The 22,534-nt window shown below is 39.2% G+C and overlaps 1 protein-coding gene across 1 annotated transcript in view; it reads right to left on the bottom strand.

Moving 5' to 3' along the window:
- CCDC180 (coiled-coil domain containing 180) overlaps nt 1-19,290 on the bottom strand; it is a 41,274-nt gene extending 21,984 nt beyond the window's left edge. The window contains exons 1-18 of the mRNA XM_067541886.1: nt 19,180-19,290; nt 16,846-16,967; nt 16,012-16,205; nt 13,900-13,982; nt 12,809-12,918; nt 12,597-12,725; nt 12,312-12,422; nt 10,157-10,252; nt 9,035-9,198; nt 8,654-8,773; nt 7,804-7,883; nt 7,199-7,287; nt 5,981-6,103; nt 3,319-3,492; nt 1,801-1,916; nt 1,485-1,611; nt 1,004-1,043; nt 547-899 (exon numbers count right to left, since the gene is read on the bottom strand). Of these exons, the coding sequence (XP_067397987.1) occupies nt 547-899; nt 1,004-1,043; nt 1,485-1,611; nt 1,801-1,916; nt 3,319-3,492; nt 5,981-6,103; nt 7,199-7,287; nt 7,804-7,883; nt 8,654-8,773; nt 9,035-9,198; nt 10,157-10,252; nt 12,312-12,422; nt 12,597-12,725; nt 12,809-12,918; nt 13,900-13,982; nt 16,012-16,205; nt 16,846-16,914 (2,178 nt within the window). The 5' untranslated portion in view covers nt 16,915-16,967; nt 19,180-19,290. The remainder of the gene's footprint in view (nt 1-546; nt 900-1,003; nt 1,044-1,484; nt 1,612-1,800; nt 1,917-3,318; nt 3,493-5,980; nt 6,104-7,198; nt 7,288-7,803; nt 7,884-8,653; nt 8,774-9,034; nt 9,199-10,156; nt 10,253-12,311; nt 12,423-12,596; nt 12,726-12,808; nt 12,919-13,899; nt 13,983-16,011; nt 16,206-16,845; nt 16,968-19,179) is intronic.
- Nucleotides 19,291-22,534: the final 3,244 nt, after the last annotated feature.

The raw sequence follows: 22,534 nt of genomic DNA, 5'->3' as shown, positions 1-22,534 counted from the left end.
TCAGGATTTTGTTGCTGCAATATGCAGAACACACACATGGCAAGGACAGACATAGGATGAGGGACTACACTAATTAGTTAACTTTCTTTTAATGTCTTGCCACCAACTGGCAACTATTCAGAGGCACTGTCATTATTCACTGTCATAAAAGGCTCTGTTACACTGAAGCACTGACCATTTAGGTTCTCCACTAAGTACAGATCTGGAAAGGAAACACTGAGATATAGAGATAGTGGTATATCATCATCTTGGGTTGACAATACTAAATGAAGGAAAGAAACAGACCCATACTGGAAAAGTCTCTTTTCAGTTGTTTCTTGGAAAAAGGACAGGTAAAGTGTGTGAGGGACTGGTCATGCACTGATATATGGGCTTCACCATCTCATATAGAGAATGTACAGCTTCTCTAATTACCTAATGATGCACGTTACAGAACATGACTAAACTAACTCAATAAAGATCCCTATGTGTTTTGACTGTATAGACATCAAAAAGATTTGCATTTGTGCTGAAGCTGATTTACCTTTATAAAGAAAGTAGACCTACCTCAGACTCAGGAAGAATATCTTTCAAATAATCCTCTTCATATTCTTGTGCAGGACTGTCTCCATCCTCAAACCTATTTACTTCTTCACTTTCTTCATTGTCCTCTAAGTGTTCAGTTTCTTCACTTTCTTGAGCTGTGCTCTCCTCATCCCCTGGTTTCTCTGCTTCCTCAGTTTCTTGCTTCTCCTCATTCTCGACTGTATTTGTTCCTTCAGTTTCGTTTGTGACACTCTCAGCCTGCTGTTCTCCTTCTGTACTTTCTTGTGGAAAGCTCTCAGCTTGTTGCTCTGTTTCTTCAATTTCTTGTAGAAGGCTATCCCCCGTTGTCTCTGCCATATTTTCAACTTCTGAGTCTTCAACAAATACTTCCCAATTAAAATAGGACAGAAATGTCATCAGCCACATTCCAAAGAAGCACAAATTAAAAAAAATAAGACTTGTATTGTTGAGACATTACCTTGCTCTCCAAAGGCAGAGCCCACATCCCCTGGTAAGGTCTAGAAGAAAAAAAACCAAAGGTGACAAGTTGCTGGTTTAGAATATTATCAAGCAAACTTCACTTTCCAAATTTAACCTAGTCCGACAGCATTTTAAAGTTCAAAGTAAGAATTTATCATTAAAAGGAACTCATTTCTAAAATGTAATTGAGATTTGGATGATTTTTTTAATTCTAATATTTCTGTTTTAAAATGTAGGTGAAGTTGTTGAAACACAGGCCATGAAAATGACCAATTTGAGAATAGGATAGAGGTAGGCATAGTGTGGGCACGTGATGCAAAAAGTCTCCCTCCCTCAGCTCTGCCAATGAATCTCAGTCCTATGGCCAAAACTCTTTTTCACTTGATCTAATCTAATGGATCTGAATGCAAGATCCCCAACAGTGAAATAACCATGTACCAGCCAGATTTTAAATCATAAGAAGTTTGTTTCTTTTGTACCTGTTTATAGACTTCCTTCACGTCAAAATACTGGCCAATGGATGTACTATAAGAAATCAATTCCTTCAGTATAGCTTCTGGGTAGGATGTTACTTTCTTCACTAGGTCTTGGTGAAAGGTTTCATACCTGTCATTAAGATAGGAGAGTACGTTATTTTACATTAGTCTTTCTGAAGGTGAAGTAGTTAGTGCAATTTTGGCTTTTCTACAAACACATTCAAAATGCAGCATAAACGTGATTGGAGTGGTATTATCAAGCTTTGGACATCCTTCACTCAGAAAGTTTGTCACACTTTCTATTATCCAAAATACATACCCAGCTCTTATGACATCCAGAGAAGCAAAGGCCTTTCCCAAAAGGTTCTTCAGCTTTCCCTCAGAGCTTTGTGTTCTCAATTTGTCCAAAATTATATCCAGATTAGCCTCTTTTATCTAGGCCCATATGAAAACAAACAATAAGCATAAAGCTTCAGGAAGCCCAAATGTTTCATATCTATTTAGGATTCAAGTGATTAATTTCAGGTACATGTCTGTTTTTTAATTACACATTTGACAGTGCTTTAAAGGGGTATTCTTAAGGTTAATAGGTACAAAATTTGATCTACCTAGTCTTTAATTCCTTATATCTATTTACAGACAATTGGTTTCTCCCCAAATCAGAGGCATCAATGCCCTTTAAAAAGAATCAGTGCCCATAGCACTGTGTGTGTTTGCCCATGTATGTAAGAGAGGGAATAATGGAGGAAAAAGAATATATTTAAAGAAACAGGATTTCAGTTTCAAGCTTCCAACAATTTATTGTAAATAATTAGCACATGCCTTGTGGGTGTTACATGCATTTACTCAATGGCTATTGCTCATATGCAAACACAACATTTGTCACTGGCCAAGGCAAGTGATGTGAAGCCCAGTTGACCAAAACTACTCACTGTACTCAGGCACTCCAGTAAACCACAGGAAGAGCTTCTGCTGCTGGAGGAAATGGATGCCTCAGCTACCCCCCGAGTCTGACTGGTACCTGAACTAGTTAAGGTGGCCCATAGTTTCAGGACCAAACTAGTTACTGAAGATTCTAATGGGTAGAATCTGCCCAGGCAAAAGGACAATGAAGAATAGATAACATGTGAGCACATCTCTGTCTTCGTTCCCATCAGGGATGTTTGGCCTGGTAAATTCAGCATCAAGCAGCACTAACTCATCTATTTCTCTGGTGCTCTATCAAGCCTGTTAGAAGTGGGATCAGTGATTGATGAACAAGAGACATCCAGACTAGCCTTACATATCCAATAATTCAGTCATCAGCAGCATCTACTGCCAAAGGCACAGAGAGATCTGGGAGACTGCACAAGACATCCCAGAAGGGGCAAACTGATCTTAGACAAAGAGGGGAGGCCATGCTGCTTTCTTTTAAAAAGTTGGCAGGCATGAAAATCATTTAAAGATTATGAACAATGCCTTGAAACTATCCTTTTTTCAATCAACAGGGAACAAATATGATTTGATAATTCAATATACATGCATGGTTCTGTAAATGCATAAGATTTTCCTTGTGAATGTGTATGCAACTGTGTATGAGTAATAATAAGATTATAGGTGCTAAAGCTGGAAAATGCCAATTTAGATAAATGAGATCATTTCCCTCAGAGGATGTGTCAGATATTAGACTAATACATTTAGCAGTATGCAGCCACCTTCCAAATACAGAAACCATTAGAAGTACTTCCACTTTAATTTATACTTCCTATAAGAAAAAAAATTTTGAATACCAAAAGCATCTTTTGAATATGAAGTGCTTCACCTACACCACACCAATGTTTTAGACTTTTGATTGTACCTGATTTAGGTTTTCATGTTTCCGCCGACACTCATTCAGTTTTACTTGAAGTTCATTTTCTTGCTGAGATAGTTTGAGTTGATGTTCATCCCAGAGGATAATGGCTTGCTGGAAATATTTGTACAAGTTTTTACATTCCTGTTCAACATATTTAGCCAGATCCTCAAAATCTCTCTAAAACAATCAAATGGATAGAACAATTATCATTAAGTTATTATTAGACTGTTATCTGGGATTAGAGGTACATGAGTAGTAGGTGGATAGCTGACTTGCCAAGACTGCCTGACGGAATACAACTACCTGATAAAGTAGAAGGTACATCAAAAAAATCAGAGAACACTATCTTTTTTCATGTTACTACCATCCATTCTGTTCTTGCAACTGTGCTAGTGGAAATTACATTACCATCAACATTGCCCAACCTAACAATATCATTTCTAGCAGTACCACTTTCAGGGACATATCATGCCTGTAGAAGATAGCACCATGCTGCTGTTTGGACAGTGGGGGAAATAGTCCAATACCTACTTTTCAGAAATTAGTAGCCCTTAGATACCATGACAAAGAGCAAGGTATGAGAATTTGGAAAGCTATATAGAATCTACAATCTAGAGTGTGAAAGAACCACTGCACAGCCTTTGAATTTGGACTACTCTTCTTTTCTTTCCAGTCCTTTAAATTCAAGGAACATTTTTCTTGCCATTGAGAAATCTAAAATAAAGTGCCAAAGTGGATGAGCTTTGCACATCACTTTGCAGATTATGATGTTTATAACTGATATCAGTATATGTACTGTAATGCTTTGTAAGTCCAAAACAATGGATGGAAAAATAGCTTTCTAACATCTAATATCCATGTGTAAATACATCAAAACAAAACATATATATATATATATATATACAAAGCTAAAGCTCAGATCATTTATCAAAACAAAAATAATGTTCATATTATCTATTGTAGGCCTGAGCTATGTAATGTAGGCCTGAACCATGTACCTGAAACACAAAGGTTAATTTTTACTTTGAGAAAAAAAATTTAAAAAACTAGGCATTATAGATAAGGATGTTCCGGACACGTTGATTGTTTGTTCATGCCACCCCAAGCTCCACTATAATTGACTGCTTGAACATATGAGTGGGAATATCCTGCCTAAACATTTTGTGATTTAACATTTATGACACATTGGGGCCCTCTTTGTGAAGATCTAGTATGAATGTTTGGGAACATCCTGAAATCTGCTTGTGATAATTTTCAAGTGAAGTAAAGTGCCCAATGTGTATCAGGAATGTGGTTGATGTGTAAATCACGGGGCAATGAGAGGGCAAATAAGATTTATTTTATTTCTTTTTAGTAAAATTGGTATTAATAGAATTGGTGTAAATATAAGCATTTTATTATGTTAGTAAGTAAGTATAAGATAATGTACCAATGTAATGGGATAAGAATGTAATGATTTTTAGTAAGTATGAATGAGGAGTGAATGCAGTTAGAGTCTGCTGAGATAAGACTGCGAGGAGAGGTAATGGTTCTCAGCCTCCAAAGGCAGGAGGGAGAGAAGATGCTTTTGTTTAAAGAACTTTTACAACCCAGATGGCCGAAGATCAAGATAACCCCAGAAAACAGGGGAGTTAACACCCAAGGACAGGAACAAGACAAAGTGTGAAACAGGAATGAAAGAATAATGGGAAAGCTGTCACACTTGCGATATCAAACGTCATTGACGATTACATCAAACAAGAAGACTATCTAACATGACAAAATCCATAGAACCAAACGGGGATGGATAAGTATAAAAATGGGGTGAAGAAACCTGGACTTTGGGCTCGTTCTGCAAACCCCAAGGAGCATTGTGTCGCGAACAACAGAGCCTGGCTCCATCCTCATGTCTGAGTCACCTGGCCAGTGATTCAGTTCGAGCAACACAAAGGCTGGTGATTATATCCCACCTGCAGAACTGTGTGTGTGTGTGTGTGTGTGGAAGTGTGTGTGTGTGTGTGGAAGTGTGTTTTAGGCAATTGCTTTTTCAAATATTTTCTGTATTCATAATAAACACGGCATACTGCCTTGTCCTCTGAATAAGATCCTGCTGTTTATTTCATAAGTGTAATACTATCATTGATAGGAAACTCACCTCTTTTCCCATATTCTTTACTTAAAATTAGCACAGGTTAAAAACAATAGCTAGTGTAAAAAAAAAAAAAAAAAAAAAACCAACAAAATAATAATACTTTGCACTTATATATCATGTTCTATTTTATGATCTCAAAGGTCATGCAACAAGTCAGTGACAGAGTCAGGAATAAAACTCAGATCGTCCAATTCCCAGCCAGTACTTCATCTAAAAAACCATCCATCCCTCATCACAAAAGTAGCAACCACAAAGTTAAGTTTTGCATGAGCCTTGAGCACAACAGGCCAGTTGTTTTCATGTATAGCCATTGTAAAAGTAAAACCAAAAGTTATGAGCTGTCTATCATTGAATCGCCTCAAGCTTCTTTTTTTATAGGATAAGCAGTCAGTGATATCACAGCACACTGTCTAACAGGCATCACTAAAATAATTACATGAAATGTGAAATTTTAAACCAATATAGACTGCAGATCAGATGTTGGACTTGACTCTTCCCAGGATGTAATAAAAAGAATGCCCTTAGTAAACGTACATCCATATGCTCCAGTTCCTGTTCAAACCGACTCTGCAGCCTCCCGACCAGCTTGAAGAAGTCAGGATTCACAACTTTTTCAGCCTCTTTCTCTGTACAAACTTTTAAACTCAACAGTTTATTCTAAAGAAAAGGAACATTCAGTTACTGACATGTACCTGGTATGCAGTGTTGTTATAGCCCTGTTGGTCTCAGGATATTAGAAAGACAAGGTGGATAAGGTAGTATCGTTTATTGGACCAACTTCTGCTGGTGAGAGAGACAAGCTTTCAAGCCACACAGAGCTCTTCAGGTCTGGACCAGAAGCTCTATGTAAGCTCAAATGCTTTATTCTCTCAGCAATAGAAGTTGGTCCAATAAAAGATATTACTTCACCCACCTTGTTTCTTACTGTACCTGGCATCCCAGTTAACATACTGTATGGTTCAACAGAGTTTGTTTAACCTCAAGATGAATTATTTTCTTTTGAACTGGTAGTTTTAGAAATATTTAAACATCCAACTTCAGTATCTTTTTCTGAAGAAACCCTTAGTGGAGGAAAAATTAAGCTGGGTATAGACAATGGGTGAGCAAGGTGAGAAATTGTGCATCCCTCCAACAGTAAGAGCACTAAGTCTTTGATGACATACTGTTTAGAACAATCAGTAACCTTTTCAGAAAATAAATGCCTGTGATATTTGAGTCCTGTAATTGAATTGTAAATAATACAAAACTGTAAATAATTAATTCTTTGTATTTACACATAGTCTTTGTTATCTAAAACTCTCAAATCCCTTTACAAACATGGATTTAAGCCTCAAAACCCCCTTATGTAGCAGGTCAGTAGTATGTCCCCATTTTATATATGGAGAAATTGAGGCACAGAAGTTAAATGATTTCCTCAACGCGACAGAGCGAACCAGTGACAGTGCTGGGGTCCTGATACTCAGTTTCCTAACCTAAGCAGTGGACTACCTTCCCTCCTCTAAATTAGTATTTGTTACTGGTATTCTACAAGTTCCAAATACAAATATCACATGTTATTGTGAAGAAAAATACACGGCACATTTTTTACTAATAGGATAAAAGAGAACTTTGCAAGTAATTTGGCTTGTCATGCCAAAACAGTGGGGTTTGATTCTGGGTGTCAAACCAGACATTATACTGGATGATATGTTACTATCAAAATCCTTCAATAGATCTCCAAATTCAGCAGCTTTCACACTCGTTGACACTAACCTTGCATAACTGTACTTTGGCCAAACATTCCTGGTAAACTCTCTCATATTGGATGCGAATTATCATCATATGCTGCACATTGTGGGTATCTTTAGAAAAGAAGGAAAGGAACTAAGATTCCAGTGTGAAGACTTCACCATTTCACATTGTAGCATATGTGAACATGACTGATTAGCTGTGTCTAACCTTACTGTATCCTGGTGGCACACTTGACTCTCACATATGGGGAATTACTAGCCAACACCTCTGGACTGTCTCTACTCAAATCTTTTTGCCATTATGCTTAGTAATGGTGAACTGTTATTATTTATTACATGCCAACACTGTGTTTGCTGCTATACGGGCTACAAATATCAAGACAGTTCCTGCCTGGAAAGTTTACTGTCTAGGAGAAATACACATAAAAAGACAAAGCATACTGCAAAGCTCAGAGGAAGGAATCACTTTAGATAATTTTTTTCTCTCATTCTAAAGAGAAAAAAACACCTAAGAGACCAAGAGGAGGGCAGCATATGTATGTACAGACACATGGTACAGTTCAATCATGACCTTAGAAATAAACGATTGCTCGAATCCTAAGTCATTGTGGTGAATTCCTTGCTTACCTATATACTTATTTAAAGCCACAAGAGATTCATACCATTCATTTATCTCAGCTTTTGAATGTGTTGGAGGCAACAAATCACTGTCAAAATAGGAAACAAGAGACACAAATTCATACATAATCCATTCCAGTTCTCTATAGGTTAAAATTGTGAAGTAGTATAATAGCACTATTGCTTTTCCACATTTTGTCTGTTAAAAGACAGATTTTCAGCCAAATCAGCAAGGCAAAACCATAGATAAGAATGCAATTTTGGAAAAAAAGCTGCTTTCTGGAAAATGGCTGAATTGTTATCTGTGTAGTTAAAATTACAATATTTTAAGAGGTTACACGCATACCTACTTTTCTCTTTTAGAATGGAGGGAGTCCCAGATATATAGTATGAGATTTCCTTTTTTTCCTGGGCTGATTAATTACTATATAAAGGTTTCACACCATTCCTAAGAGAGGCACTCAAACTTTTCAGACAGGCAAAGTTAGGGTTATCGGATTTTCACATACCCATTCACCTGAGTTGCCACTATTTATATTATACTTTCAGTGACTTCTACTCTTCAGAGTTTTTACATCAGGCCCGTTCAGATAAATATGAGGCCTGGTATATCATATTCGCTGGGTCCCCACCCACTTCCATTTCACTTTATCTACACAGATGTTACTGACATTTTAGAGTGGCCCTGCATTCCGGGTCCTGGTACAATTGTCCCCCCTTTTTCTCCTTCACCCATGAAAGGTTAAAAAGAAATTTGTGGGTTCATTGAGTACTGTATTGCTCCACTTTACAGTGGCAAATCAGGTCCATTATTCACTATAGCAAGAAACTCTTATTTTTTCTGTTTCTCGTTTCATACCAAATAACTTGCAGAAGCTCCATTCTCTTTTTATTAAGTGAAATCTGGTCCTTTATCATGTTCTCCAAGTCTCTTTTTACAGATGTGGGTTCCTGTACCTCCTTGCTTGCCATAAATTCTCTGCAGAACACAAGTAACCACTGAAGTAAAAATATGTTTGGGACAATCTATAATACCTTGACATCTAACAGTTATTTTGAACCACAGAGATTTAACCCCAGGCACTAAAAAGCAGCATAAATGCCAGCATAATTGCCAGAACACTGTTAGCTTTAAAAAGGGAACAAAATCAAACAGCATTTTATAACAGAAACAGAAATGGGGTCTGGTCATTTAGTTTTAGTCCTGCTACAAAATAAAATCGGTTGCAGAATTATCGACCTGAAACTGCGAACCACATAGTCCTTCTGTATGATTTTCCAGTCCTTCACCCTCTCTTGCCACTTGAGCCATTGAGATAACTCCCTCTTCAGGTCTGCTTCCATCAGATTAACAAACAACTTGGCTATTGCCCTCCGATTGGCTAATAGGGCTTGGTTTATCATCTGTGTATTGGAAGATGCAAACAGGAATAAAGGGCAGCACAAATCAGACAAAAATTTGACAGCTATAGTTTTTTTTTTAAATTCAGCACAATTCACTGAACTAGAAAAGACTGTTAGAGAGACAGTGGGAAAATGGGGAGTATTTTGTATAATAGAGAACACTGCTCTGAAATTGAGATGACTGATATATTTGAGCAACAGCACTGAACAAATCCAGCAGTCACTGATTCAGACATAGCACAATAGCCACATGCACTTTGGGAGGGTTTTAGACTGTCTCTGATGCACCAGGTATTAGACAATGATGATCTTGTCTACAGTCAGGAATTCTCCCAAAGCTGTGAAGTTGCAACAGTGGGAGATTTCTTGAAAACTGCCAGCTTAGGCACAGCCTTAGAGGCAACATACTAGACATAATGGCCCAGTTGTATGATCCAGTAAGGTAAATGCTATAAATATAAAAAGATGTTGAAAGAAAAGTTTTCACACAATGTTTCCAGTTGAATTACATGAGTGAGCAAATGTTCTGATTTTGATCATAACACTGTCAGTGCTTAGCTTGAGGGAACTGTACATGTTAAAAATGAAGGGCATTTTATATCCCTAATGGACAGTAATGCGGTATGGAAAATGAACCTACAGTACATGTTTCTGAATTGAATGATTTATTGAGTAGTGGAAAATACTGATGTACGTCAGAGAGATAAGACATCACCTGCATGGAGGGAACTGCAGGTGAAAAAAGTTATGAGAAATGATGATTTAGCTCTTGTATATTTTCATTGTTAAGTAGGTGTGATATGTTTGAAAGATTGGTAGAAGAGTGAACAACACTTCCAGACTAAAAAAGCAAGAAAATGAATCACCCATGATATCACACAGGGAGTACTGCATCTTGCTGTTTTCTCTGTAGCCCCTCAGACAAATGAATGACTGCACATCAATATGAAAGATTTACCATGGCTTCAGTATGAATGAACCTGTGAACATCAGAGGGTGAGAGATAAGAAATATCCTCCAGAATTTTGGTATATTTCTTCAGTAAATCTTTTATCTGGGAAAACAAAGGAAAGAGAAAAAAGAAAAAGCTGCAAAGTCAGTATTTCTTAAGATAAGTGATTTGAAATAAGACATAGATATTTTGTTTCCTTAAAAAAAAAGTCAGTTGACGGAAATACAGCAACACAAACAGATTCAGAGCTGGATATATGACTTTAAAAAACCAAACAATCGTATTTTTCTTCCAAAATTTGACACCTTTAATAAAACACAGTAACTAAAATATCTGATACCACCCTTATTAAATCAACTGCTTCTTAATATACCTCACCCTTTAGATCACCACAGACAGGTTGCAAGCCAAGTCAAACATGTGAATCAACTTTCTAGTACACATTTACAGCCAAATCACAGGCCCTGTTTAAACAGCACTGGGCACACAAGCCTCTTGCTGCTGTACATGCCGTCAGCATGAGGTCTTGTCACTAAGGCACAGGACTGAGTCAAACAATCTTGAGCTCTATTTCTGGTACTGTCACAACGTCCTGTGTAACTTTGGATAATTCATGTAACTCTCTGAGCCTCAGTTTACCCATCTGTAAAGTGGGGGCATTATTCCCCCTACATCACAGAGGTGTTGTGATAATAACACTACCCATTCAAGGTATTTAAATGTGTCCCATTAGTATAGCATCTGAGCACCTCACAAGCTTTAATGTACTATCCTCACAACCCCAGTATGAGAGAGGGAAATATGAGTATCCCCACTTTACAGCCACCTGAGGCTCAGAGACAACAAGTGACTCACTCAGGGGCAGACAGGAAGTCTTTTGCAAAGCAGGGAACAGAAGCTAAGTCTCCCAAATCCCTAGCTAGCACCCTAATCACTAAATCATCTTTCCTCTTTAAACACTTAAACCACACTTTTTATCTGTAGCTTTCAAAGAACTTTAAAAAGATGGGTAAAATCATTATATCCATTTTACAGATGGGGAAACGGATGCACAGAGCAGCTTCATGGTTTTTATATACAAGGAGCTATATGACTGATCCTGATACATGTAACACAACACCATTCATAATAAAAATGTATTTAATTTTTTATAGGGTTTGTATGACAGATTGACAAAATAGAGTTGTATACTATCAGATTATAACAATTAGGTTAAGTGATAACCAAGTGATAATCAAATGTTGACGCTTGAAATAAAACTGTTCACCAGCAATCACAGGTGCTGGAAGTAGGGATGGGGGGTGCTGCCATATCCCCTGGCTTGAAGTGGTTTCCATCATATACAGGGTTTACAGTTTGGTTCATTGGCTCTCTGCACCCCCACTCTACAAATTGTTCCAGCACCTCTGCTAGCAATGCTACAGGAGATCTAACATATTTCAGAAGATGGGTACTTAAATGCCAAGGATGGTTTTGTTTGTTTGTCTACTTGTTTCTGTCATGTTGTTCAGTGAACGACTCATTACAGCTAGACTTCTCACTTTTCCCAGGTTCCTCAGGAATAAGTGAGTTGAGAAAGATATAGCATGAGTGAAAGAAAAATAGCAGTCATGATGGGTTGAGAAAATTCTGTCATGGACATTTTTTCAGACTATAATACTGGTATGTATTTTGTATGCAATGGTTTGCATGCGTGCCTAGAGTGAAGCATTTTATAAATCCAAATAAATAAATGATGAGCAACCCTTCTAAAGAGATTTCTATTGGTAAATCATATAGCACACAGAAGTTATCAGTACTGGTGATTTATTTGCACACTAACAAATACTTTAGGTTCTGAGCATTGCTTTACCCTAAACAACCATGCAGATGCATAATGAAGGATCAGACACCTGACACACACCTGCATGGCCTCTTCATGTCTCTGCTGCAGGTACTGGGGGGGAGGGGAAGCAGGGACTGTGAACATGGTACACATTTGTCCCTACCTGTGTAGGTGGGTAGAGAATGACAGGATAATTCAGCAAAGGAAGGCAATAATCTCAGGACCTGTAACAGAATACTACCCCCAAGGAGCAATTTGCTTCCTACTCCTTACCCAGGGTTAGGAGCAAATCCTTAATCTAGCAATGAATTAATAACCATTCAAACTTTAGCTTACTTTCTGAGCTCGAGCCACTTCAAGCTTGATTAAGGTTTCATCCATCTCTTTAATCCATTGCCTTCTGTACAAGGATTCCTGGGAGATGGCATTCCATAACTCTCCAAAACTCTGTAAGAAGAAATGTAATGTCAGTCCCATTGAAAAACTAAAATTGAAAAGTATGGACTGCAGCAGAAGATAGAAAGAGACATTGTATGTACATATATATATGGATGGCAACAAAAAAAGGAGAGACAAGGGCTTGAGCTACAGAATTAGATTAAATCAAATACACTCCCTTACTTTGATTGAAAAGGCTTCCAGATCAGTGTCATTTTCAATCTTTTTTAACAGAAGTTCAATTGTTCTATCAGATTCTGACAGTTTTGCTAAAAGCAGTGTTCCAGGCTCCAGAATGAATGGTTCCATTTCCTAAAACAGGCAGGTATATCAGTCAGATATTGGGTACTAGGTCTTGACGCTTGTATAACACTCCAGACTACCTAGAGTCTCACCTTCCCAATACAGCCTAACTCCTGCTGTAGCACAGCCACTGCTTCATTATGACGGCCTCGTCTGCCCTCTGAGAGGCGTTCAATGATATTGCTGTTTGTCTTCTCAGGAACTGCCAATGAAGAAAACAAAGATGATGCAGACTGGAAGTGTTGCTGCAGAATGTGTAATGTATCCACCAATGCATTACTAAATCAACACTAAGAGCTCTGGGCTTTATGCAGCAGGAAAGATCCATAGCCTTACACAACACAAAAGGGCACAGATCATAATAGTACTATGCAATTATACAGTCTTGTTTATCCAATGATATCAAAACACTTTGCAGATATTTATTAAGTCTCACATTCCCTCTGTGAAGTAGGTGAAATTAAATCCATTAAATTGAAGTTAAATCCATTTTCACAGATGGGGAAAATTATGCCAAAGCATTAAGTGACCTGCCAAGTAGTAAAGGAAACAGAACTGAACCCAGGAAATATTGACTCTCATTCCCCTGCTCCAGCCACTAGAAAACTGTCTTTAATTTTCACACCTGCAAAAGTTATTTACTGAAAAACCCAGAGGGAACCTTGAACCATTATTAATGCAGTATCACATAATTCTTCGGAGAATATTTGCAGAGGAGAAAGGACAGAGATCCTGGAAAGATATGAATTGTAGGAGACACTAAATGTGAGATGTGGGAGCTCTATGATAAATATTTACCCATTACATTTTTACGAAACTGTAATACAATGCTTTTCATATCACAGAAAGTCTACAAGTACATACTGTACTGTAAAGAATGGTGATTTGAAAGTCAAATATTGATTTTTAATTTGTTTGGAGTTTATTAACCTGTTTCTGTAATGGACAAAACCACACAAGCTACTAAATTCAAACCTAGTATAAATATGCATCAGTCCACTGATATCAAAGGACTTGTGCTTGCTTATACCAGAGCTGAGTTTGACTCCACGTCTATAAATTCTGAGTGATCAAACAAATACAATAATACAGTAAACATTTCTGTGATTACTCCCTCTTCTCCATGTGGAAAATTCTTAAAAAATCATAAAAAATTACTTAAGATTAAGTTAGTAAAATTTACTAATGAAATCACTGAGGCCTCTGACTTCCCGGGCTGCAATCACATCTTCACTTTCTTTAGCTTTTCGAAATGATGTAATTTCCCTGAAATAGAAACAAATGAAAGCCTTGACCTATGACATACAAGAAAGAATCTTGTACCTTGGAATGTAGGGATCTCCAAAAGGCATTGTTTCACATTTTTTTAGATTAATTTGTAAGAAATCTAAATGACCATAAGCATCACCATAACTTTAGTGAATTTGGAGGGGCTAGTGTTTCACAAAATGAAAGTTGCTATTACCTCAGATGAAGTAGACCAAATTAATTAATTATCATAGCTCATTTATTAAAAACAATCCAAAACTTCACATAACAGCAACAAATCCCACATTTACATATATATTACCTATAGAGGCAATCTGAAAAAAAAAAAAAAAAAAGGCAAGCTTTAGGCAAAAGTACTTGAAACTACAACACTTTTCTGCCCGCTGACTCTTCCATTCAGTGGGGGCACAATGCATCTCTCTATGTGGCTGTTCTCAGAATTAACACTACAGGGACCCTACAGCACCAGGGTAAAAAGAAAACACTAGTTGGCTAAACCGTTTGCATCACTTCTAAAACTATTATCTTCTCACATTCTGCTATGGGAGCGATGTCCAGTTCTCAGTTAGGACAGATCTCACTTTCCTCACAGAAACAGGTATTTGTCAGCAGGAATATTTCTTACATGTTTTACAAATGCATTGGAGACAGAAACCATTCACAAAGGGTTTAAAATGTGTCAGTTCTGTAAGGCAGGTGTCATCTTTGTATAACATGGATTTTAATTTTACTTCCACTTCTGGTCATGGCTATGGTTACACTCTGAACAGCATATTTGTTCTCTTTTAGGGATCTTCCAGATACAGTATTCATACTTTACAAATTCAAATATTATTTTGCTCACTGCAAACTCCAACTAGGATCTGCAAATCCAACTATGACCTCTCTCCCTCTTACATCTTGACAGTTAATAGAGATTCTGAAATTAGAATTTAGCAGACACTTTGTTCAGGATGCATGAAGCAAAACAGATGCTATTCTCATTCTTCCAAAGCTGATTTACTCCTATGGTCTAATAGGAGTGAGATTTTGTTTGTATTAGTTAATAGGTGTATAAGATTTAAAGGCCTACAAGACGCTAATCTGTTTAGCAAAGAGCCCTTTTTACATAGTCACTTTTCTAAAAATAACTGCAATTTAAAGTAAGACTAATGAAAAACTGTGCATAGTTCTAGACTGTTTTAAACAAAAAAGGAGTACAATACCTTTTAAAAAGGGAAACCATAATATGAAGCCCTCTACAAACATTTACTAATTAAGCCTCGCAAATCCATGTGCAGTAAGTCAGTATTACCCCATTTTACAGCTCAGAAAACTGAGTCACAGGATGGTTGAGTAATTTGCTCAATGCTACAGAGAAAGCTAGTGCCAGAACCAGGATTAAAATTCAGGAGTTCCTAGCTTCCAGTCCCATGCTCAAACCCTCACCGCCCCTAGTCATAATACATATTGTTACCCCTTTTTGATCCAAGCAGCTACGGCCAAAATTTGGGGTCTAGTGGGTTGTTCTGGCTAGGAGGAGAAAGTGATGTTGGAATCAAGTCTTTCTCTGATGCAATCCTGTTTATTTACAAAAGAATGTATGAAGTCCTGTTTCCCTCAACACAGCAGGTGACAGTTTCTTTGACCACAGTTCCAAGCCCCTTTCCAGCTAGCACTTACACCAAAAGTTTTTTCTCTAGGCATTTCTCAGGGCCACATTTCCAGTGCTTGTTCTGGCTGCATCCTTGGCTTTCTGCTCCTTCTCTCCCAGCTTCTCTGCTATTTCTTCTTCTTCTCTCACAAAGAGAGAGACACACTTCCACCAAACAACACCCCTCCACCCACATGTGTCTTTAATGTGACTTTGTTCTGGGTGGAAGTAACTATTGTTTCAGCTATCTGATTCCATTAAGGAGCTCAATTGTTTCTTACATTTATCGATAATGATAGTGGGCTGTTATACCCACTAGTTTCAAAGAGGTTTAACCCAACCACCCATAACAATATATAATTATAATTATAAATGTATACTTCCAATCTATACCTGTACAACACTGGGTTTTCAGTGAAGTCATCATTGGGCATTCCTTCAACCCACTTATGTTGGCGACGAGATAACAGTCCTTTTCCAGCACACATTTCCAAGTCCCTAACCACAGGAATCCTTCCACTGTTCATAGGAAACTTATGTTGCACTGCCTTGTTTCTCATTTCCTCCAAAGAGTGTACTAAGTGCACCTTCATAGAAACATAATCAAGGAGTTAGAACTCTCATTAATCCACTGAAGGCAGAGAAAATCAAAGAAGTTGCACTGAAAAAAGTGGGGTAAAAGTGGCTGAATAAGAGATAAAATAATAAACAATTCTTTGCACTTACATAACATCCTTTATCCAAGGTTCTTTACAAAATGGGTAAGAACATGCCATTTTTTACATATGGAGAAAGTGAGGCACAGAGAGGTTATATGACCTACTTAAGGTCACACAGCAAGTCAGTGGCAGAATCAGGACCAGAAAAATGGTAACCCTGACTACAAGTTCCATGCTCCAACCACTAAGCCTGCTGATTTTTCCTTTTAAAAATTAAACCAGCTGTGTACATTAGCCAAATCCTTCTGAATCTGGCAAACTAAAACTCTGAATTTATCCATCATTGCTATGTCATTAACATAGCAAATTCTAGCTTTGGTAAATACATTCTGAGGTTCAAAAGACACATAGCAGGATCTCAAAAGGGCATCCTGAAGATATTAAAATTATTTTCTGCTAAAAAAAACCAAAAATCCAAAGGTACAAATTCATCTCTGGTCTAACGCTACAAAATTCACAACAGTAGGAACAAACAATAAATTTGTCTTAGCCTCTGATGTTTCTGTACCTCATCATCGAAGATCTGCCTATAGACTTTCCCACTGGGGACAACACGCACTGCTCCCACCAGCACCATGTCACAAAATGCTCAGTTCTTGGCTTGTTTGCAGAACAATTTCCTTGTACCAACTTGGGGGAAGAGGAGGGAGAAGGAGAAGCAAGAAAATTAAATCTTTAAAGGGACACCATCAATTTTAAAATTACACAAAGGTCTGAAAATTTTGCACCTTTATATCATTAGAATGTGTTACGATTACTATAACTTAAAGCTAGGAGAAACAAAAATATTAGTGCTTTCTTTACTTTGTGCATTTGACAGGATTGCCCTGGGTGTAGAGGGAACTTGCCTACCTAGTTCTTCTGCAATACTCCAAAGGGCTATTCCAGCAGGCATGCAAGTTGGTCTATGCTTCAGAGTTAGATCTACATATGGCAGTAGAGGTCGACCTAACTCTGTAAGTGTCTACATTAAAATGTAGCTCCCACCTATGTAACTCACCTACTACACTTAGCACTTAGGCCAATGTAGTTAGGTTGACGCAGTGTCAGTGTAGACACTGCTTTGCTTACATCGACGGTTGCTGCCTTTCAGAAGCTGTCTCACAATGCCCCACGTTGACAGTTAAATCGGTGCAAGCACTCCAGGTGAGAACACACACCGCCGACACAAGGAGCATAGTGTGGACATCCAAAAGTGATTTAATTACTGCGGTGGTTGTACGTCGACATAATTTCAGTCAACTTAATTTTGTACTGTTGACTTGCCCATGGTTCTTTAATCTGTGCCAGGTGTCAGAGCAATTCCCGGCAATCCCTGGATAGGAAAAACACCTTGTCTTCATTGCCTCTCCCAATCCCTAAATTTAGGCCCAGCACTGGCTCTGGGATGGATTTGGGTTTCTGTGTGTAGGTAGTTTTGTCCTTGAAAGACCCTTAATAAACAGAGGAACAGAAAAGGTTGTTTTAAATTAATTTTAAAATCTCAAGACAAACTGTTTAAAGCACACTAAGAAACAGGCATATTTTAAAATCAGTTTAAAAATCCAGATCACCATCATACCATTAAAGAGAAATATTGTTCCTTACTGAAGGCTTTAAAAAAAAACAAAAAACCAACTACATAGGACCTGATCCTGTAAGTGACTTATGTTAGTAGATCCCTGTGCCTGCACAGTCACACTGACATCAATGGCATCTGTTGATTGGCTATTATATAATTTCACACACTTAGCATGGGAACAGCTTACATATTATTGGTAGCTTCTTAGCTTACATAGCTTTCTTGTTTACGACCTTGGATACTTTCTACTATCTAGTGGATGGCGGCCAAGTCCGCGGAACTCGCCGCCAGTGAGGCGCCTGAGTGAAAGTGGCCACCTTCCAGCTCCCTGTAGGCAGCCTCACTTGACCCGGTGTCCACCACCAGGCCTGCTGTAACTTTCCACTTAAGTAGCCATCAGGTCAGTGTATGGATAATACACTCCCACAGGCATCCACACAGGCACAAGGATCTGCCAGGCAGAGTCATCTGCAGGACCAGGGCCTTAAAGGAAATGTTATGAAATGCTTCTAACTCCAGAAACTGAAAAAAACCAATGACAATGACCATACTGAAAACTACTAATGAAGACCACAGCTGTGATTTTGCAGTGTTTCTTCCATAACCTAGATTCTGGACAGCAGAGTCTCGCTGATTTGCACTGATGGCCCAGCATCTATTGTGCCTATTGTGGATTACAACATTTTCATATTTTGTAAAGAAGCAATCAAAACACATTGCACTCTGTGAGTTTATTGTGTCAGGTCTACCTTCCTTTTCATTATGTTAGGACACTTCAAAGGACTGCATGTATCATACAGGATATGGTGCGAATGTCATGGACGCAGAGTGCCATGAGCCCACTTGAGAATGCTCTTCCCATGGCGCAATTTCCCCCCAGAGTTATTACCAGGACACGGGCCCTCTCTGCTCTTCTTGCACCTTTGCTGAGAAATGGGAGGAGGCTTATGAAATTAATCAGGCTCGTGGATCAGTGAAATGATGAGAAGCAGCCAGGTTCCACTATAAGGAGAAGTAGATGGGGAGGGAATTCTACAAGCCTCTAGCAGGACCAAAGGAGGGGGGGGCACACTCTACCAGATCCCCCCAGCAGAAATAGGAGGTCACTCTCCCAGCCCCTCTGCCCCCAGCAGTACAAGGGGGGGTGTCAATCTCCCAACAAGACAAAGGGGGGTCGCTCTCTCCAGATCCCCTCCCTGGCAGGACAAGGGGGGGCTCACTCTCCCAGCCCCCGTCTCCCCAGCAGGACAAGGGAGGTTTAATCTCTCAAGCACCCCTTACCTGAAGAGCTCCCCATCCCCCAGTGCAGCCTCCCGGCTAGGCCAAGAGTCTCCCGGTCTCCATGGTAACCCCCGGGCGCGAGGGAGAGCGAGAGCGCGCGCGAGATCCTCGTCTTCTCGCGAGATCCTTTAAACTGCGGCACAGGAGCGCGAGCGGTTGCTGTTTGTTGCCTGTTGCCGTAGAAACGCAGAGCCTGTGGGGCCTCCTGAAGGGAGGCACTGCCGGCGGCCCCCTCTCCCCCCAAGGGAAAACATCAGGGCCCTGCCATATTAGGTGCACTGAGTCTTGTCAGTCCTCAGAGGGACCTGCACAGTAGCCCCTTGTCTCTACCCCTGTACATGTCTGGGACACTGGCAGTCCCCCCGAGTCTCAAATGGGCGGGTTGGGGGCATTGAGCTGGGCTGGGGTGCTTCGGCACCACTGTGGAGAGCCCCAGGACAGGCGATGGGGGCAAGAGGAGCAGTTCTCTGGGGAGAGGGGCGGACAGGATAGGTGGAAGCAAAGATGAGTTTGTTGCCAACTTCCACCATTTTATCATGATGTTTGGGGTGGGGGTTTCTTACAGCCCCAGCTCCTGGAGTCATATGAATGTAAGAGACTCTCAGGGCTGCAGAGAAAAGCTAACCCCAGTGTAACCGAAATGCTTCAAAAACAGACGGCAAATAAAAAGAAGCCTTTAAAAAAATCCCTGGGTTTTTAAGCCAAACTCATCATTTTGAGGGCCTAACTCATGATTTTCGATTGCTTGCAGTTAGTTGTACTGCATATTGGGTTGCTCCACCGCTTCTGCCTTCCACTCCCACCACAGAAGCCAAAAAGTACAGTACATTTAATGATACCAGTACCCAAACTAAAACAGTTTCAGGATAAAAATACTTGGGGAAAAAAACAGCTGGGATCCACTCTTTGAACAAATCAGCTCTTAAGAATTAAAGATCTCTTTCTTAGTAGACATGGCCCAAGAGGCTGTTTCAAGCATAAGGGACAGCATAAAAAAAAGATAAATGTAGTTGCACTTGCTTATACCAGGCTGGATTTGGCTCAAAGAGCAACTACTAATACAGTGGATTGAGCAGGATGTATGAGCTGGTGTAACAAGCCTAAAAGTTGGGACTAAAAGGCTCATCTATAACAAGTGAAGTCTCATCAGGGCAGTGCTCATCATCAAAAGCTGATGCCATTTGATGGTTGCTTACTGGCCTCTGTGAAAGGGGGTAGTGTCTCATTTCTAGTGGACCAATGTTACTTGTGCCACCAATTGGGCTCAACAGAGGCCAAGAACTGAATGATCCATTGAGTCTGAACCACATTTACGCAGCTAGTGGACTCTAAATCTGGGTTTGAGTCACATAAGTGGAGCAACGTGGTAGAAGCATGTACTGCTGCCACCTCTGTAGTATTCATTGTATGAATAAGAGTCCTCAGTTTTCAAGGCTGCCAAGCCAGCACTTTCACCAGTATGAAATTCATTTATAAAAAGGTCTGCATGTCAAGAAAAAAATGAGCAGATTTTTCTTTGCTGTTCACTATGTCTGCATAAAACTTTTATTTGGTAGATTTGGTAGATTAATAAATAATGACAGTTATAGCACTTTATAAATAGTTCATTCTTGCAACACCTCTATGAGATAGGCACTGAGATTATTATTAGTCCCATTTTAGTGAGGGGGAAAACTGAGGCAAAGTTAAAAATGACAGAACCAGAATTAGATTTCAGAAGTATTTCAATTTATATTTTTACTGAAAAAAATATATTTCCCCCCAACCCAAAATAAGGGGAGAACCGCCGGGGTGGGAGGAGGTGAGGCAGAAAACAAAAAAGTAAAGGAATGGGTGGAAAGAGAAAGGAGAAGGAAGTGGGGCAGGGAGAGGAAAGAAAAGCAACATCTTGGTTTCCATTCACTAGGAATTAATCAGAGGTTTCTAAAAAGTTAGAAAAAATCCTTTCAAATTTGTCTGAGGTCCCTCTTCAAAACCTTATCTGCTTGTTAGCTGCGAGGTCAGCCAAATTACTGTGCAAAACATCTATCCCCAGAGACCATTTGCTCTTTCATCTAAGCAATAAACTGTTTGGCTACAATCACTGATCTAAAAACACAAACTTTCTCAGTTAGAGTGTTTTCAAAACATTTCTGGGAGGTAATTTTTAGGAATGTAGCCATTATCATATGAATCCTCCTACCTATTCTAGCCAAAAGAACTGTGTCCTGGGATAGTCCAAAAACATGTGGGCCAGTGTGGCTCCATGAATCTTTAGCAGCAGTCTGTTTTGGCAAGGCCCATGAATTGAAACCTGCAGGGGACCAGTGTGAATGAAATATAATTTTCTGCGGATCAGCTTTAATCATAGATCAGTAGTAGCAGAGATTTTAATGTTTTGCAAGATGCTTCGTTATTGCATTCAAGGATATACACAAATCTAAATTAGGGAGGTTTCTTGGGTCAGGAAGTCATAATCGGCTACAGCTGTTCAGGTGAATGCAGAAGTTTTTGGCTCCCAGGCCTGTACTCAGATTACTAGGTGCTGCAGCCCCTCACATTTATTGTACTTTAATCATTTGCTTTTGCCCCCCCCTCCAACCATTTTATTAGCACAACAGTGCACTCCAAGCTGTACATTCATCGGCAAAGATGCACCTTGAGTACATTGAGAAACTTGGTTATACTCATGGTGTGTTTATATATTAGCTGCCAAAAACACATGGTGTTGGCTCTGATCTTTCTACTGAGGTCAACAACAAACTTGTATTGCTTTAAATGGGAGTAGAACTGGGCAGGTCTTGGTTTACCTCTTCCTTAACTGCTCTTCCTATTTTCAATTGGAACACTCACAGCAGGGAATTAAATTCAGTAGATCATGGTGTGAGGAAGAAAATCCTCCAACATTTCTGTTCAAGCCACTTCAATTCCCTTCTACAGGTGACATTGAGGAAAAAATTATCTTTAGTTACAACCTACAAACCCAGTTGCACAAATACCATGGTGATAAGTGCTATTTAAATACCCAAGACAGACTGATAGAGAGACTGTACCTGAAAGCAGAATTTGGCCCAGAAGAGGACTCTATCAGTCATCATACTCTGACACATACAATTATCCAAGCAAGACCCATTACATCCTCATTTGGTCTCTTTTCCTAAGGTTTGTTAAACAATCTTTGGTGTAGAGAGGTGAAGTCTGTGGCTTTGACCCATTTTTAGAATGTCCTTTGGGGATCCAAAGTTTTATGAGGTATTAGGAGCTCTGCCAACAGCAGATGGGGTTGCTTTCTATTGTGATACTTCTCCAGACATCTCTCTCCAAGAAGCTGAGGTCATTTAAGTCCTTCCGGAGAGAAAATTAATTGAAAATAGAT

This window comes from Emydura macquarii, unplaced genomic scaffold, assembly GCF_026122565.2.
Source record: "Emydura macquarii macquarii isolate MOO-44397 ecotype Brisbane River unplaced genomic scaffold, CSIRO-AGI_Emac_v2 contig_691, whole genome shotgun sequence".
Lineage (NCBI taxonomy): Eukaryota > Metazoa > Chordata > Testudines > Chelidae > Emydura > Emydura macquarii.
This window is presented reverse-complemented; position numbering and strand designations above follow the sequence as displayed.